Source organism: Hippoglossus hippoglossus, chromosome 6 (assembly GCF_009819705.1).
Source record: "Hippoglossus hippoglossus isolate fHipHip1 chromosome 6, fHipHip1.pri, whole genome shotgun sequence".
Taxonomy (NCBI): Eukaryota; Metazoa; Chordata; class Actinopteri; order Pleuronectiformes; family Pleuronectidae; genus Hippoglossus; species Hippoglossus hippoglossus.
The window spans coordinates 5,381,361-5,409,066 of NC_047156.1; the positions used below are offsets into that span (position 1 = coordinate 5,381,361).

The 27,706-nt window shown below is 43.2% G+C and overlaps 1 protein-coding gene across 1 annotated transcript in view; it reads left to right on the top strand.

Annotated features, from left to right (window-relative positions):
* Positions 1–27,706, top strand: part of cdh13 (cadherin 13, H-cadherin (heart)) — a 285,157-nt gene that overhangs the window by 246,827 nt on the left and 10,624 nt on the right. The window contains exons 12-14 of the mRNA XM_034588673.1: positions 3,031–3,173; positions 22,272–22,505; positions 25,091–25,309. Of these exons, the coding sequence (XP_034444564.1) occupies positions 3,031–3,173; positions 22,272–22,505; positions 25,091–25,309 (596 nt within the window). The remainder of the gene's footprint in view (positions 1–3,030; positions 3,174–22,271; positions 22,506–25,090; positions 25,310–27,706) is intronic.

Genomic DNA, 27,706 nt, shown 5'->3' on the forward strand with positions numbered 1-27,706 from the left:
GCTGACTGATTTGTTTGGAGCATCTCTGGTTTTCGGGAAAATCAGATATGAATATTTCCTAATGGCTTTTTAATGTCTTTCTAATTTTCCCTTTTAAGTGCCCTGGCGCTCGGTCCCAGAGGAGAAAACAGTGGAACCGACTCATTTAGTGACTACCTCTCCAGCCACACAGAAAGAAATTACACTTCTTCCAACTATCATAACATCAATTATAACCTGATACTTACTCAACTGTGTTTGATTGTATGGGTGAGTTTAATTGAAAAGGACAATTTGCAATTACAACAGTACAGTTAGTGTCAAAAGGACTGTGCTATAGGTCTATTAACACTGTTAATACGTTTCACATCATTTGAAAACAATATATAATGCATTATTTGCTTTTTAATGAAAAGAAAGGTTATTAACTCGTAATAAATTTGGTTATAAACAGAAGCTGAGGTAACCGCTTCCCTATAGAGGTTGCTATGTGCCTCCGGAAAGAAATAGCCCAGCTCATGACCCCCCTTATAAAACCAAAACCTGACATTGTTAAACTTGGCTTAAACAAACAGCACATGACGTTGATAGCGTTTCTACTTTTCGACTGAGACAAGTTTCGCTGTTTCTGTCACATCAAATCTCAAAACTAGTATTAAACAGACAGAAAAAGAAATACAAGTCCGGTCTCCAACAAACTATTCAATTACATTTTGTTGGAATTGACACCTAATCACATTTTCTATTAATATAATGAGGATATGTTGTTAATTCTAGTATTCAACAGATCACAAACCTTAATATCAGTAAAAATAATTACAGACAATGTATTAGTGTTACACATAAATATCAGATACACTTGTGTTGTGACAACAGCGTTATCAACAGCATTAAATTACTCATAATTCATTCCGCGATTGCATTCAAGGTGTTTGCTGTTGCACTTTATTTATATATAGACCTAATTCCTTTGAGTATCATATTTTGATCACTTGCATAAAGTGGACCTGCAATACAATACAGACAAAATCCTCTTTGGCACCTTTTTTTACTGCAATGTCCTGTTCTGTATCAGCTGCTATTCACAAAAACACCCATATATCTCCAATAAGACATTTAGCCAATAATGCTGGATTCATTAGTCAGTCATTAAGAGGTTGGCCTTAGTCAACCCTAAAAACGCATGTGCAAGTGCAAGTGCATGTGTGTGTCTAGTCAGTGACGGGAGCTGGGAGACATATGGAGGTTAATAACCTGTGAGCCTGGCTCTGTTTTATTGGAGAATCTTGGCCAGTGAATCATGTGCGCTGGTTCAAGTGTGTTTGCCAAGATGGTAAGAAAGAGACGATATGTGTGTCATTATTAACGGTGCATTTAACCTCACAGCAGTGGCCCTTTCTGTCACAGTAAAACACATGTTGGTGAACAGTAGTAGTCGGTGGCAGGGAGAGTGTGTGTGTGTGTGTGTGTGTGTGTGTGTGTGTGTGTGTGTGTGTGTGTGTGAGTGAGAGCGAGAGGCGAAAGGTGTGAGCAGAGGTTGATTGCAAAGTCATTTCCCAAGGCTTTGTCGCACTCTGTTAGCTCAAGAGCTCCATTTCCAAGACAATTTGTCTACTGCTGAGCGCTGCTGGCAGAGAGCGGCCGCGTGGTGAGGAAGCTCTGTATAGTACGAGTGTGTCTGTTTGTGTGTGTGTGTGTGTGTGTGCATGCTTGAGAATCAGTATGTGTCTTTTATGCATGTGTAAATATTCTCAGTCTATAAGAGTGTGTGCGTGTGTGTCTGTCGAGAGGAAAGTGGTGCACCAGAGCTTCCGAGTCAATTACTCGTGACATTATCACAGATGCAGGCCCCCGTCCAATCACCATCTAGCAGCCATCAGTGGCCGGCTGAGTGGTCACATTAGCGAGGTCGTGATCTGCTCTTCGGCTCGTTTTCAAGGCGATGCTAGCTTGGCTGTTCGCCCGCGAGATTTTTGGAGAGGTGCTCCATCATGTTCGAGCCTCAGCCTGGCAGGAGCTGCTGCTGCTGCACGCACAGACACACACACAAACACACACACACACACACACACACACACACACACACACACATAGAGAGGCTGTGCACAGGAAGTGACTCTTGGCCCATTTTCTCACCGTTTTCTTACTTACTCAGCAACGTTATTGCATCCATGACCATAACATTCCAATGTCTTTCAATAAACAAGTCTCTTAATTAAGATGTTGGGTTTTTGGACGTTAAATAACGATCTTCTGTGGCGTTCAAGGCCGAACTGTCGATGGCAGTACCTTGTTGAAAAATGATTAAGTTGCAGGCTCCACCAAATATTAATGGATTTATTAATTTCTACCCCAAAAAAATGTTTTATCAGCATAGCAGAGTGGAAAAAGAAAGTATTTAAAAGTAAATGCTTCAACACCCGTTATGTCATCTGGGGAAATTGCATCTTACCAATGCTACTCTGTGATTAAACTTCTTGTTGTTGATTTGATTTTGAGTATAAGCTTTTTATCTGGTATTGTAGCATCTTCTACATCCCTCACAAGGAACTCAAACATCTTGTTTTCAGACTAACCTTCGTTTCCACTGAGAAAAAACTGCTCTTTTTCATAAAGACACATTGAAAAAGTGCAGAATTCAATAACTTGCCCTGTCGGTTTGTTTGTCAGCAACATTACACAAGAAGGTTGGGGTATGTGCCAAAAAAGATTTGGTGTGGATCCAGGATTTTCTTTAACATTGTAAAATATGATATAATTCATTGATCTTCAAAAATCTTGAATATTTAGGGGACTGATATTTAGAAGTTTGTACAAGTTGGTGCAGCTTGATTGAATTTACTGTTGGGTGGTAGCAGAGGTATTTGATCTACTGCCATTCTTCCATGTGTGCACCATTCAGATTAAACCTATTGATGATATGTGATAATATTCTTATTAAATTATGTTATATAGTAAAGCCAGAAACCACTTTTCTACACGGTAGACAGTATATTAGATGTTACAGTTCTTATGTGGTCTAAACCTCTTTATTTTGTAACTTTGTCGCAGGTATGCTGTTCTGAGAGACCCAGCAGGCTGGCTGAGTGTGAACCCGGTCAGAGGAACTGTCAACACCTCATCCTCGCTGGACCGAGAGTCTCCGCATGTCCACGACAACAAATACACAGCTGTCTTCATCGCCACAGACAACGGTGAGTCGCCGGTGCCACACAGAGTGAAAACTAGAGAAGGCAATTAAACACAAACAGAATGTGACGTGTTTAAAACCATCTTTAAAACCCTCAGATAAAAATATGTCCATTCGGAAACTTTGATCGCTGATGAAATGCAACAGTGACAATCAATGAAAGGGTTTGGATGTCCTGTCCTAAACTGGTTGGAAGGATTATATTCCCCAGAAAACAGGCATTTGATGCAGGGAGATAAATATAAGTAGAAAAAAATATATAATATAATTATACACATAAAATGGGCAATCTGAAACAAACTGTGAAACAAAAATAATTGAATCTCTGTGTGATGATGCTGCAGCTTATAACATATAGAGCCCTTGATGATGTGTGATTTGCTGTCTGTGGTGATGTTTGGTGTCGGTGCGGTGTGTTATTGTTCTATCTATCTATCTATCTATCTATCTTTTTATCTTTCTATCTATCTATCTATCTTTCTATCTATCTATCTATCTATCCATCTATCCATCTATCCATCTTTCCATCTATCTATCCATCTATCTATCTATCAACCATGTTTTTATAAGCTACTTCTGACGGTTCAAGTGTTTTAAGAGAGTTAATCTGAATTCGATAGCGATACAGCTCAATAGAGTGGCAGCGTGTCAACAATGTTTCCCGGATTCACTGTGATTTGCATTTTATAAAGAATTCCTCCTGGGCGTCGAGCGGTGGAGCAGAATCAGGGGCGTGTGGAAACAAAGCCGAGCTCTGTGCAGAAGTACAGTTAAAAACTTGGCAGAGCCTCGCGGTTGTCTGTTAGTCTGACCTGGCCACAGTGGAACTGTGATTGTCCCACGGTGACACTGGGATGCTCTTAAGTGCCGCTGCCTCTTTTGGAGCATATGGCAGCTGGTTGGCGACGTCAGTGAAGCTGCTGCTATGAGACCCTCCGTGGCACATGTGAAAGTGTCGAGAGCCCCAGCGCTTCTATCGTCTTTTTCTTTTGGCTTGTCTCCACATCTCATCATCTCCCTGTGTCTCTTTGTCCCTCTCTCTCTCTCTCTCTCTCTGTCCATCCTATCAATCTATCTGGTCTCCTGTGCTGAGGGAGATTTGACAGATTCATTACAGGAACTGAGGGATTCTATTAGCAGGCAGCAGAATAGAACTGTTGTGCTGGGGACTTCAGGGGGACTTGAGATAGATGAGCGTTGAAAGAGGAGTGAGGACGCGGCGGGAGACGGAGGTGGAGGAGGCGAAAGGGTCAAGGGAAGAGGAGAAAGGGACATGCGGGGAGATAACTGGAAAAAGATATAGAGCCGGAGAAGTGGTTAAGGGAAGAAGAGAAATGGTGAAGATTATAAGTGGACAGGGCAGAGAGTCGGATTAGAGCCGAGGGAAAGGCAGCGTAACACGACTCAGCCTGATATTATTTTACTTTTAAAGATGCATCATGTAACCTAATCATAATTCCCTGTCCTGTTAAGTTTGACAAGTTTCATCAATCAAAGCGAACTCCTTTCTTCAGTCTATGCACGAGCATATGGGATTTCTATCAGAGTCACTGTAATTTGTGATTGACATTCATCAATGAACCTTCCACCATCTGTTAAATGTGTGAAGACAACGGCCCCGAATTTATAATTTTTTTTAGAAACAGGCCACTAATAGCTACACTTATCTTTTTGTTTGGTGCATGTAAAGTGAGAGCTGGGTATTAAACCTTCAAACCTTTTGATAAAGACTTAAAACACATTCCATGGAACTGATTATCAACAACTTTCAAGAACTGAAAAATTGGCATCAAAAGCTTTTTCATGGTTTCTGTCACCATCACTTCCTCATTGATGCAATGTTTTCTGAAGTTGCAGATTTTTTTTTTTACAGCTGCTTGTGTTTCGATCATATTTGACTTTCAAAAGACTTTGACTCCTTTGCTAAACAAGTTTGTATAAAAGTTATAAATAAATTGGGAAATCTACATTGTTGTACATAGTGTTTTGTCTCTTTCTGAGGAATTGCATCGGCTACTGGACTTGCTTGTGTTTCGTGAAGACATTTCACCTCTAATCCAAAAGTCCTCTTCAGTGACTAGCGGAAGGTTTCAGATGTTAAACCTCTGGGGATCGTTACCTATCTTGACAGTAATAATGTTAAACATGCAGGTCGTAGCTGCTGTATTGAATTTGCAGCCATGCATATCGGCTCTGTGAGCTTGTTCTCATGCACAGCATTTGCTGAGTTCGATGCATCAGCACAGGGACACTACAAACATGCTGATTTAAGCAGGTGAAGCGTGTTTAACGTGGTCACCATCTTAGTTTAGTGCGTTAGCCTGCTAACCCAAACACATGGTGAGTGCAGCTAACGCTAATGAGTGTTATCAGTTTTGCACGGTTAGTCTCGTACCAAAGAACGAATGTCAAACCATCTAAAGCATTTGTGACAATCAAAATTGGGTCTTTTCCAGGGTTTGACTTTCACATATGAAGAAAGCAGCAGGAGGTTGTTCTGGTCGGACACGTTCACAACATCAGGGAAGTGTCTGGAACATTTGGCCCAGGTGGCTTCTGGGTAGAGTATGCAGGAAGCAGGACATCACGTTTAAATTACCCCTGTGGAAATTGTCCCTTTTTGCCATAAGCTCGCAAATCTTGTCGTCTTTTCAAGTTGAAATCTGCATCTTCTACGTGTCTTTGTCATCCTGAGATTTTTGTATATTTTGTTGTTGTTGTTGTGTATCTGCCGCGTGTTAGAAATGTGATCAAGGCGCCAACTCAATATCCTGCTGGATTCTCACTTTTTACTTAGGGAGAATATCAGGAGCAACTGCCTCTGACATTTGCATTCTCACATTCACCAGATAACATCCGGAGAGTGTTTAGAGTTCAGTGCATGTCTGAAAGCAGATTTTTTTTAATAAAACATTTGATGTCCAAACAACATTTACTGCCAATCCATCTGGTTGATGGTGAGATATTTCACTGGGTCAAAGCTTTGCCCTCCTGATGGAAGTAGAGAGAAAGTCAGGTGATTGACGAACTTATTAGAATTCAACCCCTGAAGATTTCTTGTTTATGATTCTCTAGTTACATTAGATATAGAGATAGATTAGATGAATTTCCCTTCATGCCGCGTGTTGCTCCTTCAGGCCTTTCCTCTATTACCTCTAAGTTACCGACATGTAAGCGAATCCAAGCATGAAAATCCCAGCATTTCAACCTTTAACAACTTGCTGTGTCAAAGCCAGCGTGCATGTGGTTGCAACGTGGGCAGAATGCTGATATCCGCTTGACCCCCGCCTCACCTCCTCTGCTGCACGGTCAGTCATCAGCGGGGCAAATTCGCTCCTTCCCCACGGCGATCTGCTCAATGATTGTATGACAACCCACAGACTGTATGTAGACTATCAACAGGATATCGATCGACCACTTACAATCTTCAATACATATCCACTCTGCACTGAAGAGGCTGAGAGTGAGAGAAGGAGAAAGAGAGCTTTGTCAAACAGAAAGGGGGCGTCAATGGAAAGTGTGTAGAAATATATATATCATCTTCTAGCTATGTCATTGTACTTGACAATAAAAATCGACTGCGTCAACTACAAACCTATAGTTTTCACTTTCTCAACAATAGTTCCTGAGATGACAAATAAACTCCCAGTAACCGTTCATGTAGTGTAACTGAAACTAGGTTAAATACTACTGTACCTCCTTTGTCAATGGCTGGTCCTACGGCAGTTTCAAGGGTTACAAGTTTAAGAGTTGACCTTGTGCTCAAGTTTGGAAAAGGGAAATGCACTCTCGGTAAATGTTTTGCGTGGTTAGCAACAGATTGACTGCTACTCCTGGTTAACAGCGTGAGGGTAGGTCAGCCGGAGCAGCCCTCCAGGCGGCAGCAGATGGTGAACAATGGAGCGAACATACGTAGCAAATACAGGAGCAGGAAGGAAGACATAAAGACGGCAATATAACAGAGGAGAGGAGAAGGAGGAGGATCTGACGTTTGAAAACATAGTGAACTAATGATAATGTTGATGTCAAGGTCGGGGTCATCTCAGCTGGAGGATTTGCAGCAGTGAGTCTGTAGTCTGGAGGTATCACACTGTTGCCATAGCAATCAGCTGCACTTGCAGGAGGAGGCCACAGTTGTGTGCACATCCACACAGAGGTGTGCGCACGGTTTGGTTTGGTTTTCGGTCCAGCGAAAAACAAGAAATACAAAACAATAAACTTATATTTTCTTCTTTATTTAGAAATAAATCACTAGTTTACTCTCAAAGTCTGTAACTCTGCTGCAGCTGACTGCGACCTACTGATGAAGTACGTTGACGGAGGTAAATCAAACAATTGATTTACGGGGCTCGATTACTTCAACACGTCTTTAAACCCTGTGTTCTCACAGCAGCTTATTCACTGCTATCGAAACACCTTTGGCCTTTGTTATAAGAATGTGGACACCTGACCCAGGTGGGCTGGTTTCAGAGAAATACAGATTGCCTGCAGGGTTCAGGTCGGGCTCGGTTAGTTTTCTTTCAGGATCTGTTATTGTTTTGGTCCAGTCTGAATTGCTAGCAACAGGCTGCTTCAGCACCAGGCAGCGCTGGGTTTGCACCCACAGAAGTGGTTATTTTGTTTTAAGCATTATTTCGTGACAAATGTGCACCGAACCGAAAGGCCAATACCGAACATTTTTCGGTACAAATACATGAACAGTTACACCGCTGCTGTGCATGCATGTGCACACATATGTGTAAATCTGTTTATTTGCATGCGCTGGTGCTCACACTCCTCGCTACATCTGTGGTTGTGCACATCGTTCCCCCTGCTCCCGTCACGTGTTCCTGCTTTTGAGTAAATGACTGTAAAGCCACAGCTGAGTTTTGCCTGGGCAGCGACACTTGGCAGCCCGGCGGAGCGGCGCAATATTGTTTGAGCAGATATTGTTCCTACCTGAGCAGAGGGCTGTTTGTATAAACTCTCATCAGTAACTGCTGGTTGTGCACAACCAACAAATTCTCTTCTGCTCTCTGATTCCCCGTCGGGACGCCAGCTGTTCCCACATCTTACCCCCTTCTCCATCCCTCACATTAAATGATGGAGGATTGTGTGTGTGTGTGTGTGTGGGTGGGTGTGGGTGTGTGTGTGGGTGGGTGTGGGTGGGTGGGTGGGTGGGTGGGTGTGTGTGTGTGGGTGGGTGGGTGGGTGGTTTAAAGTTGTGTGCTCATTCTGGTTTTTAATGTCTTTGTCCTGTACCTGCAGTGCCTCGCTGGCTTGCCCCTGTGTATCCATGGCAGTGTGCGTGTGTGTGTGTGTGGTTTAATGTTTTCTCCTGCTCCTCATTTAAATGTTAAACCGCCTCCTGGTGGGAGCCATTTGTCATTGGGAGGCATGAATACATTATCAAAGCCCCAGTCGTCTGAAACATGGTGGCACACACATATCCACACACACGTCCACACACACCCTCACACACGTCCACCCACACGTCCACCCACACACCCTCACACACAGTCCTCGATCTCTGCTGCCACAGAAACTGCTATTAAAAACTCTTAAGTTATGCACAGAAGAACTGAGCAGTGTTTGCTTTGAAACACATGGACGTAGAGAGTGGAGACCTCCATTTAGACTGTGTGTCTGTCTATCTGTGTCACAGCGAGACAACCGCCCCACAGTCAAAGGGAGCTTTGTTAATTACAGGAATATTAAGTATTACACACATACACACAGTCAGACCGAGCAGTGTGATAATTCCCAGCATCCACCACAGTCAGATTACATCCCCTCTGGTTTGAATCAAAAAGCAGGAGAGTGAGTTTGCTGAATTTTAATGGGTTACGAGACCAACTATTTAGTGCTCAGACGGATGTAAAATTAGATAAAACTTTGTGTGTGTGTGTCTGTAAATCTCACTTTGAGTGCATGTGTTTTTTTTTATGGTTTTAAGGGCAAATTTTAGCTCAAAACCATTTTTGAGTCAGTTTTGAGTTCAGTGTCTTGCTGGAGGAGCCGTGGTATGAATCGAACTACTGACCTTTTAGTCAGTGGACGACCCGCTCTACCCACTGAGCCACAGTCGCCCCACAGCTGTGTGTGTGTGTCATCCTTTCTTCTCTCCGTCCGTCCCGTTCTTATGAACATATCTCGAGAATGCTTTGAGAGACTTTCTTTGAATTTGGCAATAACGTGCAGGCTCAAGTTAGACAAGTTAGACTCAAGAATAAAATGTATATAAAGCTTTATGGAGCTATAGGAATTCAGTTGTGATGGTTAAGAATTGGGTCAGGTCGGAAATGCATTGTATGCCATCGAGTATCCTCACTAAGATGGAAGTACATGTTTGTACGGTGTGTGTGTGTGTGTGCACAGTCCCACCTTTGTCTTTCCCTACATGTGTCTTCATCTTCTGCTGTGATGTCTGCCTCCGTGCTGCCTCATTGCCACACTAAGTGCAGAGAACCAGTGTGGTGCTTGTTGCCGTAATGGCCTGAGTAATTTCCCTGTTACAGGCCACGCACCGCCCAGATCCAATGGCTGCGCTGCTGAGTGTCTGTCATGTCACCAGCACGCAGCCCGACAGCCCGGAAGGCTAAATGTAGATAAATAGACTCCATGTTGCGTCTTTAGCACGCTGTGATCTCACCGCCTCAAACTACAGCAGGGAAATAATAAAGTGTGAGCATGTCGGCCGAGTGCGCTGATATCCTCAGGCAATGAGCGGAGTACGGCAGAAGTTATTGTGAAGATGAATGTTAGTATTCACGCAGTCTTTTAGTTCTCCCACTTCTAAATGTGTAATGAAACTCTACTAAACTCTGATTTAGTTATTGATGAGGTAAAGTTTGATTAATAGACATTTTGGGACTGAGCTGTTAGCAGATGAAAGCGTTTTGAATGCAAGGAATCAGCTGTGCCTGTCTGCCGCCGCCGCTGCCGTCTTCCAGAGAATCCATTACACCGGAGCCAAGAGAGTAGGAGCTGAAGTGCAGGATGTGTCTAATAGAAAGGTAAATATAGTAACCAGAGGCTGAGTGTCAAGCAAACAAAAAGAACATAAAAAAATTACAGGATCAAGAAAGGAGGTGGATTTTAAAGGAAACAAAACGAGGCTGGAGGCTTTGTGAAGCAGCGTTTTGACCAAACCGGATTTATTTGAATTCTGGAAGTGTTTACTTACCCTTGTGTCGTCTTAAGGTCGCTTTCTCTCAATCCATACATCTCTCTCTCTCTCTCTCTCTCTCGTCAATCCCTTTATGGAGACAGCCAGACAGGGGAGCAGGTTAACCACCTTGCTGAGATGTGTTCTTGCCCGGCCAATCAATGATGACCCCGCGCGGCGGTGTTGGCACAAGGTGCGGCAAGCTCGAGGGGAGGGTTCAGGGCTGGGAATCAAGGCATCTTGACCCAGGATAATGGCAGTGTAATGGGATGTGCTCTGGAAAGCGCAGAGGATCTGAGCTTGATGCATCTCACCTCCTGTTGCCTCTCCCTGTCTTGCCATACTGCCTCATTAACCCCAAACACACTGTGTCCTCCTCACTTCAGCTCCTCAGCGCCACCTCTGCCTGTCTCTCTGCGTTTCTCTCCGACTTTTCCTATCTTTCATTTTCTCGGCTTGTCGAGGAACTTCTCAAGGAAGCCGCCACCTTGTAAAGAAGCTCATAGTATGTCTGTGATTAAAGCATACCTGTGTGTTGCTTGCTGGGGAAGAAGCATCTCTCTTTCTCTGTTGTTGGCCATTATCGGGACCTGCCTCTCGTCCTTGAATACCGATTCATCTACGGATCAAAAGTTGTCGCTGCGCCTGGCACGCGAAGACAAACACGCCTCTGCCAGCTCAGCAAGAGAGCCCCAGTCTGAGTGCACTGGTACCAGACTAAAACACTAGTGTGGAAAGTGGCTGCATTAGATATGATTAATATTTTCGAAAGTGTCAGCACCCGGCGCATTTCTATCAGGACTTTCCAACGAGGGCTTCCTGAGCTGCTCTGGGTGTAGATTTAATGACAGAGATCCAAATGAAATGAGATTAGTGAGAAGGGGAGATGCCGAGGGATGGATAATGAAAGATGAAGTCGGATGATGGAATCGGGGAAAACACGGCTGATGCTGGATGTCTTTCACTTCATCAAGAAAAGTGCGTCATTAGAACAACAAAACTGTCAGAGGCTTAGTTTTCTGATGAAGAATTGAAGCCGCCATCTGTTTACGTCAGTGTGTGTGTGTGTGTGTGTGTGTGCTTATCCGTCTAGGCTGTGCGTTAAGTGGAGTGTGGTGTGCAGGGATTGGAGGGTGTTTTAAGTACACAGCCTCACGGTTTATAAGTTGCCGTAAGGGCCACCCCAATTAACACCTTCTGCATTTGAATCAGCAGGAACTGCTCAGTTACATCTGTGATATATTCTCCCCCCCTGTGCACGTGAAACTCCCTAAATAACCCAACAAATACAAGCAGAAACAGTATGTAAGTATCAAAGCTGCATGGTAGTGTTTGATTTGGCAGTTTCAATACAATTTCAAGAGATATAGTTATGTTTTCTATGCCAAGACTCTAATACCTGTCTGTTAAATGTGAAACAGCAGAAAGCAGTTGATTAATTTAGCGTTAAATATGGAGTGTAAACAGAAACACTGCTCATTTACATCTGTCTGGTTAAAAAAGAGTCAACCTACCCGCTGGAGCTGGTGAACCAGGAAATAGAGACTGAATTCCACAGTTATGGGGATTCCTGACTTTTGCTGTAGCACCAACAGATCAAAGTTTTAGATCGTTCTTTAAAAATGTCAATATATACAATTTGTGTTTGCATGAAAGTTTATACAGACATTCATGGCAACTAACTTATTCTCTTAACTTCAACATGAGGTTTACATTTGTTCTTTTAATGGTCATTTTGTATAGAGTCAAATAAGCATCATTCATTTTTAGAGCCAGCCAAATTATGTTTTGCAGCTTCAACAACACAGTGAACATCAGGGTCTTCTTCGGCCCCTGATTGGTCCGGTTGACTTCTTCTGATTGGATGCTCCATGGACAATGTCTTGATTGGAGGACATGTGCACCAACACATCGATGGCGGTATTCACAAAATAATTCTGCAGCTGCAAAAACACGATTTCATATCCACAACCTTACAAATGTTCACATTCAGAAGTGTGAATGCAGATTTGTACATGCACACGGCAACTGCATGCTGTGCTAACATCATTTCAAAAGCTCAACATATTATCAATATAATAATAACATATTATTACCAGACAGCTCGTCCAGCTGCGGTTGTCGCAAATCACGAGACGTCTATTCAGAGGAAATGCTTTGTCTTGTTTCTATAAAAAAAATATGTTTTTCCTCAATTGCTGCTCCAGCAATGAGGATGTGCCGAGTGTCACTTGTCTTGTGTCCTCGTGAGTCATGACAGTGTGACAGTGAGCCAGCGTGCATGCCACCAAGACCCTGAAACCGAGGCAGCTAAATGCGAGTCGGCCATCATTCATTTTATCATTTTCACCCACGATTTTCCGTGAAAACGCCTCCTGTGAAAAGACTTGCAGACAATCCGGCAGAGGGTTGAGGGAAAGTGGACTTTATCGGGGGAATGAGGCTCAGGTGTTCAAGTCGGGGGAGAACAGGTGTTTGTGTCGGGCCTGTAATCGCTTTTGAATGTGTAACTAATTTGGGATCGTTGCTGTTTGTACAGTAGTTAGAAAGCACTCCACGAATTAAAAATGCAAAACCGTCCAAATAGAGCTTTTAATAGTTTGAGCTTGGCCCTGTGAAAAGTGTGAGTTGAACAAACTAGATGATTAAAATGTTTCACTTGGACGTGTAAACACTTTTTATTTTTGATCTGGCGGCGTATCACAGTAAAAAAATAAAAATCCTTCAGCTAAGTTTTTCTGGGGGAATGACCAAAACAAGAAATCTCTCAGGTGAGGGGAATTTGAGTGTTTAATGAGCACAAACGCAGCTCGCAGTGTAAGCCAACGTGAAGCCCTATCAGCACCGTCCTCCTCCAGTCGCCTGGTGTAACAGCCAGCGACCGATAACCCAAACTCTATTCTGAAAGTAATTTGCCAGACTAGCAGCAATGCACCTGTCCCCGGCGCGGCTCCTCTCCCCGAAGTCATCTCTCTTAATGACTCGTGCCTGTTGTAATTGGCTCTGGCTGGTTTCATTTACAGTTCTGATCAGCCAATCAGATTAGCGGGGTGTCATGTGATTTGTGTTTGCCAAAGCCCCCCCTCCCCCCGGAGGAGGCTGATGAGTGATGGGACAGAATGAAGTGGGTTATCTGAAGAGAGTTTTTAACAAGGTCTGGGACTCCGGTCCGGTGTCAAGGTGGATAGTGAGAAACTGGAAAAATACAAAAGCAGACAGGGTCGTGTGTCCCTCAGCGTAACAGTGAGAGCTCAGTGGATTCAGGGAATAAGAATTGAATCTACTCAATCACCAGAGCGTGAGTGAATTGAGGCAGGGTTACTCTAGTATTTGTGTAATGTACAGCCTGTCATTCATCCTAAGTGTTTGACGGTGTAAATGAGGCCAAACCCCACATGAGAGAAATCTGAGAACAAGTCTAACAGACGTCTGACTGTGATTAATCAATATTTGAACAAGTTTCAAATCCCGAGGCAGGTCTCCCTGTGTGGAGTTTGCATGTTCTCCCTGTGCTTGAAGTCAAAGACATGCAGATCGGGGAGTGGAGGCTAACTTCAGTTGTGAATGGTTGTTTGTCTCGATATATTTGTCCTGCGTTTACACTGGGAACCTGTCCCTGGTGGTCTCTCGCCCGCTGTCAGGTGGGATCCCCCTGCGACCCTCACAGGATAAGTGGTAGAGATAACGGATGGATGAACACTGCAAAAGCTCCTATGCTCCAGAAGTCAGGAAAACATGTAAATTCACTGAGGCTTTTCTGCTTCACTTTTTAAAACAAACTTATTTAACTTATACCGTGTCTTTATTTTTCATTTGCTTGATATGAAACACTTACTCTGCATGTGCCTAAGTTTTCAGAGTTCTGCTTTGTTCCCTTGGGGGGGGGGGGGGTTATGCCTGTAGTTTCTTAGCCTTTATGTCGGTCTTTCACATCCTTGAAACAGAATTGTTAACTGACGACAATACAACTATGACGTTTGACTCAAAGGATAAAAGAAGCATCCCAGTGTGATCACATCCAGGCCTGGAAATAATGTGCACGCATTGTCTGGTGAATGGGTTTGAATGGAGTCGAATAACAGATTTAAGAAAGTATTACAAGAGTTGAAGTGAAATGGGGAAAATTGCAGTCGAGTATAGTGCAGACGTCCCTGTCAGAAAACAGCAGATTGCTCTCTGGGTTGGGGGTGAGTCGCTGCCCCAAGTGAAGGAGTGTTAGCATCTTGGGGTCTTGTTCACGATGGAGGGAAAGATGGAGCCAGAGATGGACAAACAGATCGGTGCTGCACCAGCAGTAATGTCGACGTCGTACCGGACCGTTGAGCTGAGCCACAAGGCAAAACTTTCCATCAGCCACCTATCGTCATGAGCCCCGGGGGAGTGACCGAAAGAATGAGAATGTGGATATTAGCGGACAAAATGGGTTCGCTCCCCAGGGTGGCTGGACTCAACCGTAGAAATAAGATGAGGAGTGCAGACATGCGGAAGGAAGCTCAGAGTGGAGCCGCTACTCCTTCAGGTCAAAGGGGTCAGTTGAGGTGGTTCGAGGCATCTTTCCTCCTGGGTGCCGTCCACTGGAGTTGTTCTGAGCCTGCCCGACTGGGAGGAGACCCCAGGTTAGACCCAGAACTCGCTGGAGGGATAACATTTCCCAATCCGGCCTGAGAGAAGCCTTCGGATCCCCCAGGAGGAACAGGGAAAGCTGTCAAGAGGGACGTCTGGAACACCCAGCAAAGCCTCCTGCCACTGCAACCCCGACCTCGGATAAGCATGAGAAAGAAAATGGATGAACTGAGGTATTTCTTGTTTCTACTGGGAGACCCAGTGAAGTGGCAGGTAAAAGATTTAGCTAGATTTAGGACTGAATTTTCCAGCATGGCAGACACTTCATAATAATCATATAAATTTACAAAATCACTTTGCTTCAAAGCTCCTTTTCTTCCTGCTCCCATCTCCTCCCGCTCTCTCATTTCAGACTTTGCCTTCATTTATCTTTTCTCATTCTCCTCTATTACCTTGCTGAAGTCCACTTGTGAATTTGTCTTTCTGTCGGTTTAGCCGCAGCATGATGTATTGTGACATTTTCCACCGAGCCATTACTCACAGGCGAGCCCCCCCGCTCCTGGCTTCCTCCGGTCCCCTGCTTGTGGTTAATTCATTTCCTTCATCATCTACTTTTTTATGTGGCTCAGGAAAATAATCATAGTAATAACAATGCAGAATATTTTTTGCCAAGGGCATCATCCACTGGTTGTTTGTACCTAAGCTGTCCTGGCATTTAATGATTATTCTAATGAGAAAAGGAAATGTAGCCCGATAAGAATGGTCATGTTTCAGCTTTGTCCTTGGTGACTCTACAAGTGGGCTTCCTTTCATTCCACTGGATTCACTGGTGGCCGGAGCGAGACTCATTTCACAGTGTGACAATCCAGCTCATGAGGAGACAGGGAAGCAACATTAAACCAAGTGGTTCAAGATGAGTAATTCATTTCAAAGGAGTAAAATGAAATTGTGTAAAAAATAAATAATGAAGATGAACTAAAAAGGGGGAAAGGGTCATTTGACGCTATTTAAATCAAAGAAATGATCTTCACGTCTTTGGAATGTGGGAGGAAGCTGACGTACCTGGAGAAAACCCTCGTAGAGGAGAGGAGAGCATTCAACTTCACAGATAAAGACCCCGAACAAATCAGGATTCAAACCCTGAACCTTCTGGTTGTGTGGAGAGAGTGCTATATGCAATCAGTCTTTATTACCCAGATTCTCAGTTTCAAAGCATTCATTATAAAATTAACAATCATAAATCTTGCAAAAAAAAAAAACACTGGCAAACTGAGGGTGGTGGCCCCTGGAAGCTGGAAAAAGTTTTTCGGAAGCAGACATACGATTGGTCCAAAGCTTTAGCAGCTGGAGCCAATCCTGCACTTGGGTTCCCACATCAACACTCAGAAGAAAAGATCCACTACAAGTTGGGCAGTAACTATGACTGCAACACACAGTATAATAAAGTTGTCAAATGTAAAACTGAAAAATGAAAATGTAACTGTCTGGACGTTCGTTGAAATTCAACTGTGTCCTGCTCTTACTTTACTCACATTAAACTTCACAGCTGCAACACGTTTGGCCCCGAGAGGCGAGACCAAGCACAAACCGATCATGGGTTTTATTCTCACCATAACGTGTGCTGGCAGAAACCTTCACACTGCAAACTGCTGCTAGTCACAACCCGGGACTCTCATTCCAGTGGGAAGAGAAACGGCAGAAAGAAAATATTAAGTGATAACAACAGGAAGTGACAAGCAGACAGAAGGGAAGTATTAGCCTAAAGCCAAAGTGTTGGGAGCAAAGGTGTGTTTTGGTGGTGTGGTGGGCAGATACAGAGATATGACGAGAAAGCTGGTAAAGCTGTGGATTAGCACCGACAGCCCCGGGAGGCAATCAGTCTGCCTGCTCCTCTCATCTCTGGGCACACAGCAGAATAACAGGGCTGTCTTAGCTGCTCACCAGGAGCTGGTGGGGGTGTGGGGGGGGGGTGTCAGGGAATAGCAGTGGATGATGGAGATGAAGCAGGAGGGCGACGCCTGGAGGTCGGAGGGGATGAATCAGTCATGTTGAATATCCACATCTTACATGAAACTACTTTAATAGTGGTCAAATGTTATAATATGTATCTAATATATCATGAGTCCACATGTGTTTCTGTTTCCCCGCAGACATTATGCAAATCGCTACTTTAAAAGTTAAATTTAATGTTTCCTGTGATTCCGGCAACTGCTTTTTTCCAAATTTTTCTGAATTAAATTGGTGATCAAATGCAGTTCTGACTGAAATGTGGAAATAAAATACAAAAAAATACTCATGATTTTATCACCATCCGCAACAGTTGATGTTTAAATTAGCATGTGATTATTACTTGTAGGAATTACATTTTATACTTTTTTACTTTACCTGAACAGTTATTCAGTCATTCCCCACATTTGTGAGCTAATCTCGAGGCACAAACTTGATTCTAAAGCCTGTAGATGTTTGCAGGATGGAGACGTGACCTGCGGGTGAAGTCCAGACTTGTCTGAAAACGACTTGTGTTTCAGTGTATTTTGTTGTTGTGTGAGTTTAGCTCCGCTGAACTTGCTCTGCGCCTTTTAACAACAAAGAGCGACTTTGATGGAGACAATCAAACCTCGTCTCACTCGTTAATCAGTGTAATTCCTGCTCCGATGCCAATTCATCAGGATCAATCCCCACTTGAGCAAAGTCAATTTTAGCTTTAGACTGTTACATTTTTTTTTTAGAGACAATGATGTATCATTAATGGGCTAATTTATTAAAAAAGAGTTCACTTAATAACACAAAAAGTTATTTAGCTTACGAAAGTTTGGAATCTTTGTGAGTGACTTAATTGTTGCAGCCTAATTAAAATAAATCCGATCAGTGTGGACAGAGCTGCAGAGCGAGACAGTGCAGGGATTTCCATCTTTGCTCATGTCAGTGTAACCTGTGAGCAAGATGCAAAATGTCAGAGCCTCAGAGGTGATTGGATAACTTCAGGTTTGACAGAACATAATTTAACTCACAGGTACGTTGACATTAAGTTTTACATTACATTGCGAAGCCCAGGGTCAACGTCTGCTGAGGTGAGATAGACTAATAAAGACAGGGAGGCATGAATTGTGAAGGGAGATGTCGCTTGGAATAAATTCACAATATATGAACATAGTGCTGCAAACTCTTATATCCGCGAGCCGGTGACAGCTGTGGCCGGAGACGTTATGTTTTCAGATTGTCCACCTGTCCCATTCTTGACTCACCTCATTCTGTTTCTATTGAATTCCTTTAAACTCTTTATATTAAATAAGTCTGGACAGACATGAATGTAAACTGCACCTTGACTCGTTGGCAAAGGCGTTTGACTGCAAGGTGGTACGATGAGTCTTTTCCATTCATTATCTCATAGGGTGACGTTTTATTCAAAATGCAAACCTCCATTGAAACATGGGGGCAAAATGTAATATTGAAACTGTAATGACTTGTTTGAATTGATACAGAAACTGTTGGTAAAGACGAGACATTCGGTAGAAAACTATGGAAAAACCTCTGCGACTGTTTTTTTCAAGGCAAAGAAGTGAACACGAGCCCAAAGCGGTGGAGGAAGCAAGCTGGTTTCAAAACCGTTCTTTTTATGTGTCCTCTTCTTCTTCTTTGACCTTTTTGCGTTGGTGGAGGTATAACTGTACTTTTGGTCTTGACAATCCAAGCCCCCTAGTGTTTAAATCTTGTTTTACATCAATGTGGCAGATCATCTTTTTGGGGCATCAGGACAAATCCCACCATGTCCCTTCTTCCTTCAATATAATCTACTCTTTCATCTTCTTTTGAATGCCTCACATGCAGAGGTGTGTGGACACGCTGCAGCTGCAAACAGCCATTCAGGAACTCGCAGTGTGTTTAAATCTGAACTTTCGTGACAAAGCGGTGTGAAGCAGAGGACAACAGACAAGCTCCATTGCTGATGATGTCACCGGCGCGATGCAACGGAGATAAGGAGGCGTAGGAGAAGAAGAGAGGAGCGGACAAACAGAGTGATTAGTTGTGGGGAGTCTTCGTTTAGGAAGACAAACAGCTTCATTTAAAGCTGCTGAAGGACCGAGGCGGCCTCTCTCTCTCGCTCTCTCGCTCTCTCTCTCTCCCTCTCTCTCTCTCTCTCTCTCTCTCTCTCCCTCTCTCTCTCTCTCTCCCTCTCACTCTCTCCCTCTCTCTCTCTCTCTCTCCCCCTCTCCCTCTCCCTCTCTCTCTCTCTCTCTGACGCGGGATCCAAACCCCATCCTCGCTCCCTCTGTCTCGTGTCTGGAGTGATAATAGATTATCCAGGGTCTCGCCTGAAGAGCCAGTCGTTGATTTGCTTTTGAACATATTTTCTGCCTGCGTTTGCTGAAGCTGTTCCTCTCTGCTCTTGATTTGCAGCTGATATCGTCACAGCTCGACTCATCCACAATATGTACAAGCTGTTTTCCACTTTTGTTTAGTTTTTTTTTTTAATTCCTTGACAGCAGTCATTTCATTTCAAAATGGTTACGCAGAAGAAATGCATAACTTGCCACCATTACATTTGATTTCTTCCCATCTCTCTCTGCTGATGGTTTTACTGCCGGGAGTAAAATGAATGTTTTGAGCCTCAGAAACAAACTGAATCTTCGTGGTTATCTGCTGCACACTGTCAACAGCTGTAGATGTGATTTCTCTGCAGACATCATCAGGGAATTTTGAGGTGAAAATGTTTTGTCTGAGACCGTAACGTCACCGATTGTTTCGTGGTTGCTAGTTGAAAGCCCGAGGACACTGCACTCCCGCCTACACCGGTAGCCAGCACCCATTGGACGGTACTGGCTGTCCATCACAGGGTGTCCACGCCCCCAATGCATGTCGTGATTTATTGTCTAATTTACTCTAAATGTGACCATAATTTACCAAGTGAACATCACACTGTATTGAAGAAGACTTGAAACTAGCAATAGAGAACAAAAAACTCCTTTGGAAAAATGTTTACTGGTGTTATAATTACAGTGAGAAGACTTCTTTTTGCAATCGGCAAGAAACCATTAGAGAGGGTAACAGTGTGTGTGTGTGTGTGTGTGTGTGTGTGTGTGTGTGGGTGGATGGAAACAGTCGTGTGGAGATGAGGAATTTCTCCATCTCAAGTATTTTCAGGTGAATTTGACATTTCTATTATTCAGCCTGGGATGTTTTTTTTTCAAGGTAAGCAGTCGCTGCACAGTCACAGAGAGGAGACGTGCATTGTGTGGGGGGGGGGGGTGCAGTAAATGTTTACTGCAGGACATCTGAAGAAAAGGCATAATGCTGAACTTGCACTTGTGCTCTGGTCTCTGATGCTATTGGTTGCAAGAGTTAATGCATTGCTACACAATATGATGTCAGTTTCTGACTTCATAATGCCTCAGACCTTTAGAGAACCTGTTGTGTTTTGGGTTTGCAGGACCCAAGAAGCAGACCAACAGTATAGAATAGATGATGGAATATTTAATTTAAGAAAATGGAAGCGGAAGGGAATCCTGAGGGAGCAGCAAAGAGACTTCAAACACTAAAGGATGCTGGGATAATTAAACTTAGGTGTGAAACTTGAGGACAGGTGCAGAAAATGACAGGAGCAGGAAAAGTAGAAACCAGAAAACACAATAAGAGAGACAAGGAAAGAAGCTTCAAAGTAAACCAGGAAGCAACAAATCCAAAATGCAAACAGAGATATAAATCCAAACACACAAAACCAAAGTCCAAACACAAAGACCACAACCCATCAATTAGAATATATGTACAAGGAACATTCACCACCCATATATTGTGAATTATTACAAGAGACATCTTCCTTCACAATGCATGCCTCCCTTTTCCAAACTCATTTTCTTTTCTTATTTTGTAGTATTAAAAGTAAAAGTATATTGTTTAAAATGATAAAGTACTAAGCAGACCAATATGTACAGTATATGTACAAAAACAGTCAATTCTTACATCTTTTTCTTATCACTAACTTGCTGTAAACTGCAGTACAACAACAATACTTGTTCCTATGTCGTCTTTCCACTTTCTGCCTGTGACCTGCAGTTATAGCGTCTTTCAGAGAACCGTACATGCATCAATTCCGTGTGTGCAGTAAATAAAAGACCCATTGTTGAAAAACGATTCGCTCCCATTATCAGAGTCGTACAAAACATTTTGTAGATGAAAAGACTCTGGCCCAAACTGCCTGTTATGAAACTGGAATATATTCATCTCTCCAAAGTCGTGAGTCATATTTTACCTTTAACACATGCTGGACCTTTGTGTTTGTCTTAGAAAGTTTTGTCATGAGCCAAACTTTCATTGAAGGATGTATTTCAGACTTGACTGGGTTTCATTCCAGTGTCTCTTGACATGTATTACACATACTGTATATCTTGACTTGTCTCCCCCCCCCCCCGCTCCCCTGCCATGAACTGCAATATTAGTTTATTCTCTTCTTGAAAAGGTGGACACCCATTTTCCAATTACAGATCTTGTCTTTAGGTGTTAATTGCTGACTGACCTCCGGAGCTGTTGTGGATGTTGTGTAGGGTTTTTCTTTCTTTTTTTTTTTTGTTAATAACATCTAATCGCACTGAAACAGAGAGCAGCAGCCTAATAGGGAAGAGAGCCGAGCCGCTTTTTAACCCATTATCCTTCAATGAGGTGTAATCTCATGCAAACACGCAGGCGGCCGCGTGCCAAGTCACAACGAGCCGCTGTGATTCACATTCAGGACGTTGAAATGACACGAGGTTTTGGTTTTTCGTTTGGTTTAATTTAGAACGAATCGGTAGAAAAGAGCAGGAGGGACCTTGTAGAGTTTATCAGCATTTCGGTTTGAAAGCATCGGGTCTTCACCTCGGAGCATTTCAACATCGCAGGATGGAAATTATTTAAACCAGAAAACCATGTTTTACTGCAGCCATTTTCTTTTATTGATACTGTAGTTTTTATAACTGTACATAAGGATGGACGACATAATAGCTCTGCAAGAGTGAAGCTTCTTTATCGTCCCCTGGTGGCTGCCTGCAGTATAAACCCTGCCTGCTCCATGTTAATTGATTGGACATGCGCCAAAGGAAAAAGTCCCAGCACAAATCAAATTAATTTTGCCTGAAGATGGTTTCTGTCATTTGTGGTGGTTCTTATCACAGTGATGTTTGCTCAAGTGCTCATTTTCCCTAAGTTTGGTTTCGGTTAATTATTTGATGCAATAAAAAACACGACAAAAAGACAGAGTGCCTGTATTACACAGACTCTTGCTGAGGTCATTGGAGCAATATGGCGGCGCTTGTATCAGCTCATACAATTATGGTCGTCCGGGTTCACAGTGGCGTGAATCAGCTTTTCCCTTTTTACCTGTTGTAATATTTGTACAATGTCTGTTTTGTGTGTTCTTAGGAAATCCTCCAGCCACAGGTACTGGCACATTGATCATCTACCTGGAAGACTACAATGACAACGCCCCCTACGTGATCCCGTCGGAAGCACAAGTATGTGAAGACACCCACGATATGAACGTGGCCATAGTCGGGGGATGGGACAAGGACCTCCCCCCCAATGGAGCACCCTTCAAGATAGAGCTGGGGAAACAGCCGGGTCTGGATAAAACATGGAAAGTTACCAGAGTCAACTGTGAGTATTTTACCCTTTAAAAAGAGTTAAAAGCTCTTTAACTGGGCTGAACTGGGCCGTTTTAGTGGGGTTTTAATAACAGGCATGTTTTATTTATCTTTTTCTGCCCTGTTATTATTCCCTCATTGCTTTTCTGCATCTCCCTCCAGGGAATGAAGGGATCAAAATAAATGAAAAAAGAACGATTTGTGCAGGTTGATAGAAAGCTATCAAAGCACAAAAGAACATTTCTGCTCCAGAAGGATCAGTTCACCGGAATCCAGTTTTTATTTCCTGTCGCACGGTGTTAATATGAATACAGAGCGGAGCCGCCGTAACTCATACTCACATGATGAGGATGAAGTGTAAAATGAAGGAGGGAGGGAGGACAGAGAAACAGACGGACAGCCAAGACATTGATTTGGGGGGGTTTCATGACCGACAGCGCTGTCTGTGTGTGTTTGAGTGACAGAGCAGACCTAGAACCTGCCTAGAGGTATTAGCTGTGACTGACAGCGGGAGAGGGAGGTACAGACACTCCTCAATCACCAGCACTGGAAGAGACAGATAGAGCGAGCGGAGAAGGAGCCGGCTCCCACGGAGCTGGACTGCCGCTGTGCCCGGCCCAGCTGTTTGTGTAAAAGCAGGAGAGATGGTGGTTACGGCTGATAACATCTCGTTATAATAAAAACAGTTTTTTGCATTGATGCATGTTCAACAAGTGGTTTCAGTAATAATAAGTGGTTCCTCGAATACAAGAGGATACAATTAATTGTAATTTGTTTGAAAGAGAAATCCCACTTTCAGTCACAGAGTTATTCATAAACATTCACATGTAACTTTATGTTTTGACAATTTAAAGTGGGAACGTGATGAAGTTAAGTCAAGAAACATTATTAATGGTGTTGCTGCAACACATTGGAGTCAGAGAGCGATTTTGATGAATATACAAAAATGGTCCAAATCTCCAAATCATCCAAAATTCATCCAGAATCTGAAAGTGAATCCATTTAAGCTGCAGGGTGGTGAATTAATAACTTTCAACTACAATTAGCAGCAACGTAAAATAAGTTTAAGCTCAATGATTTGATGTTTTTTTTTTTACCCAAATTCATCTTGAGAGTAGTTTTTAAACCGTCTGGTTTTGACTTGTACTTTTGACTCTTCATCAAAGACCCAGTGATTGTCTCATCTTTTGTACTGATGATTCATCTGGGAAAGGTTCAGGCCCACTCAGGCATCACATTTACCTCAACTCAAACTCACCAGTCAGTTTAGCATTGCTCATGGAGAAAAAAAAATGAACCAGGCATTTACTTCTGGAAGATTGAACAAAATAATGACTTTCGCTCTGCAGCTCTGTGGCTCTGACTGTCAGCAGATCTGAAAGCAAATGAACGTCTACAGCAGGAGTCTCAAACACTGTCGTCAACCACCATCAAAACACCACATGAGGGAATATCCTGAGAAACAATAGTGTTCAACCCTCTGATGGAATAACTGGAATCTAGCAGTGAGCCCCGAAGCTGTTCACTGCACTAAAAACACTGTACTTTGCTTTAATGTGTCACAGTTACCTTTCTCTGTGTATCCTCATCTTAAATTATAAAATGCATAACGCAAGACATTAGTATTTCTGTTTAAAATATAATCTATCGAATAGAAACTGCATCTCTGATCTTTTTTCAAAGCAGCCATTTTGACATTAGATAGCAGAGAGTAGTTGTAGTGGCAGCTGTAGCTCAGGAGATAGAGGAGGGGGTCCTCGGATAATCAGATCGGCAGGAGTTTGATTCCCGGCGCCTCCGGTCTACGTACCGTAGTGTCCTCGGGCAAGAAACTGAACCCACCAGTGTGTGAATGAGATTTTTGAGCGATAGGTAAAGAAGCGCTGTGCGAATTTCACCTGTAATGTAAGGTGCTATATTAAAGCACCTTTATGAATAGAGTCCTTTTACCGTTTTTAGTTAAATACAAGTGACGTTAATGACGATGCTGTTCTGTTTGAGTACAGAGCTGTAATTAATGTGATTAGTATCCCCAGTGTTTACCTACTTTCTCATGGCTGCTGTGAGAAAATGGCTTTTCCTGCCTTTTTAAAACCCACTGATGAGTCAGTGAGATGGGTCTGATTTATTCAAAGTGAAGCCTCTGCATTTACCAAGTTTTTACTGTGGCTCACAGTTGCTTTGTGACAATGCTTTGGGTGCACAGTGTGAAATATGAATTCTGTAATTGAACGCAAACCTGAAAGTCACGTAACCCGGAGGTAACAGCCCCGGCGGGCGGGCTGAAAGTGCAGCTTTGCATATTGTGGCACAATTTAACGTGAAGTGGCTCCAGTCTTTTCTCTTGAGTCTCGTAAGGAATTTTAAAAAACGTGATGCAACAAAATGCAACAATCTTATGCAACTTGAGAGGTGCCAATTTGGAATGGCATTGCACCCAGTTACTTGAGGCATAAAGCATTTGTCTTGTATTTCACATATTTGGTTCTGCTTTGCAAAACAGGCGGCTGTTAAAGCAGAGTAAGTGGACACTTCATGCAAAGTGACCAATCCGCTCTGTTAAAGCATTATTTTTCTCCTTCTGTTTGTCTCCGACAGCCACACACTCCCAAATCGTGCTTTTGCGCAGTCTGAAGAAAGCCAACTACCAGCTTCCGTTGCTCATCACCGACTCAGGGGTCCCCCCTTTGTCCAACAGCACAGAGGTCAAAGTTCAGGTGTGCGTCTGTAAGAAGAACAAGATGCACTGCAGCTCGGCCCACTCCCACCGCCACAGCCTGGTGGTGCTGCTCGCGACACTCCTGCTCACCCTACTCTGTAAGTACCATCACTACCACGAGACCCAGAACTGCAGGGGATATTAGTTCATCAATCTGAATGTTCTTTAACAGTCTTATTTACATTTAAATTGTACATACTAGCTCTTAAATACATTCAGGTAGGTCTGAAATATGTTAATGTCCATGTGATGTTACTTTTGCTGCTTTAACCTTAGTTCTCTGTTGAAGTTCTTTGTCAAAGATACAGATATTAACACGCTCCAGTAAAACTACAACCCTTAAAGATTAATGTCTCTACCTGTGGTTTGAGAGATAACATGACATATTGACAGTTATTCTCTAAGATTACCACATTATGTTCAAATATGGGGAAGTGTAAGTATTTCTGGGACTTTGATATTTCTCAAATTTCATTCATTATGGTCTCGACAAGGTCTTAAAAAGTCTTAAATCCCAGTTTTTGAGAATAGAGAGACAAAAGCCAGATTCTACAGGCTTTTAGGATAAAGTGCAGTGAATATACAAATGTCTGTGTGATACACTGGTTGCCACCTTTGCAGGCACCTAAAAAGTTTGTCTGTTGCATTTCACATCTCCATATTCTTCTGCCACCGGGCCTGCAGCACTCACCAGGAAGTTCAACTTGAATTTACTCTGAATATCTCTAATAAGTCATTAAAAGCAACATAAATAATTCAACGCAAACATAATAAAGGGCATTATTAATAGGTTTGAGGCTCGTAGATCCAGTTCACCTGTCTGAGTTTGTTCTTTATAGTCAGGTTCAATGTGCAGAGCAAGCAGAGTGCCGCAGGAGGGAGGAGGAGCGAGTGAAGGAATTAAAGAAGAAGAAGAGGAGGAGGACGGGTAGAGAAAGACAAGGGTGGGGAAAGAAATTACAGGAAAGGAAATGACAGGAAAGGAAAGGAAACAACTGGAAAGGAAAGGAAAAGGATAATTATTTCGGGCCCGAATGTAGTCCATTTCTCAATTTGTGTTTGACTGTGAAATGTCCACTGATCATCAGAAAAGTCTCAGTCGTGTTTCTCTCCAGCTCTTTCCTCTCTTTCTTTGTCTCGCTCTATTGATCATAAAGTCTCTTTCCTGCCTCTCTCTTGTCCCGTAGATTACTCCCACTTGCATATCTTCTTCCCGTCTCTCACCCCTCAGCCCTCTCTGCCACTGTTTTTCCTTCCCCGCACCACTTCTCTTGCTCTTTTGCTTTCTCTCCATTTAGCAATCAACCGCACTCTCCCCATAATCCTTTTGCTTACAGGCAGAATCTCCGCGTCTCATCTTCTCATTTTCCCTCGGTATCTGCGAATCACAGCATCTAGCATGACCCATTGATCTTCCTCTGGGTGTGGATCAATCTATCTGTTGAAGCGTATCTCTTCTCGGGGCGCTCACTCACAGCGGATGCCTGCGCTGCTGTGCACTGGGAGGCTTTGTTTGAGGCTGCGCCTTGAAGGACTCATCGTGGCGTTCTCTCATTACGCAGTTAGAGCACTAAGTTATACCTGCAACTTCTGTTGAAACTCTAGATTCACAGGACACAAAGTATTAAATTAAACTGACAATGCGTGGCAAGCAGCAGTAGGAGAGCGGCACACTCCGGCGCTGATAGACCATTAGTCGCGGCTTCGCTGCAACACACTAATCACGAGTGTAAGCTGATGCTGCGTCAGCGTTCGCGGGCGAGCAGCCACCTCTCGGAAAGTTTTATGGCAGTGAGCCTGAGAGTTCCCAGCTGGAACAGTCAGTCAGATTTTCACACTCTCCGCTTTTAGAAAGATTTTGTTATCTGCCGTTGCCGTGGTAGCGGCCGTAGCGTCGGTAGTAGAAAGCATGTTAATTGGCTGACATGCCGAGATGACACGAGCAGAGTTTCATCCGCAGATATCCTTCCGCTGAATGACAGGAGCATTCATTACTCCGCTGTAAACAGTGCAGAGATAGACAGTTGCATTCATTGAGCAAATAGCTGCTGCAGAGTCTGAGGTTACCTGGTCCTGAGCCCAAATACACCATAAACCAGTGAGTGAGAGTGAAGCACATGTGACAGTGAGACAGGGAGGAAACTGGTGTGTGTGTGTTCCTGTATTTATATCTTTGTGAGGACCATCTTAAGCATAGACCCTAGTGAGGACATTTTTTTAAAGTGAGGACATTCTTAACCGGTACTAACTTTTTCAATGGGCTGTTTGAGGGTTAAGACTTGGTTTTGGGGTCAGGGTTATAATTAGTTTAGGGTTACGGTAAGGGTTAGGCATTTAGTTTGGATGGTTAGGGTAAAGGGCTAGGGAATGCATTACGAGTGTCCTCACTAAGATATAAGTACAAACGTGTGTGTGTGTGGTCCAGGTATTACTTATATTTTAGGGACATTGTGGGGACTTGTCTTCCTGATTGGGACAAAGATAAAAACATGGTT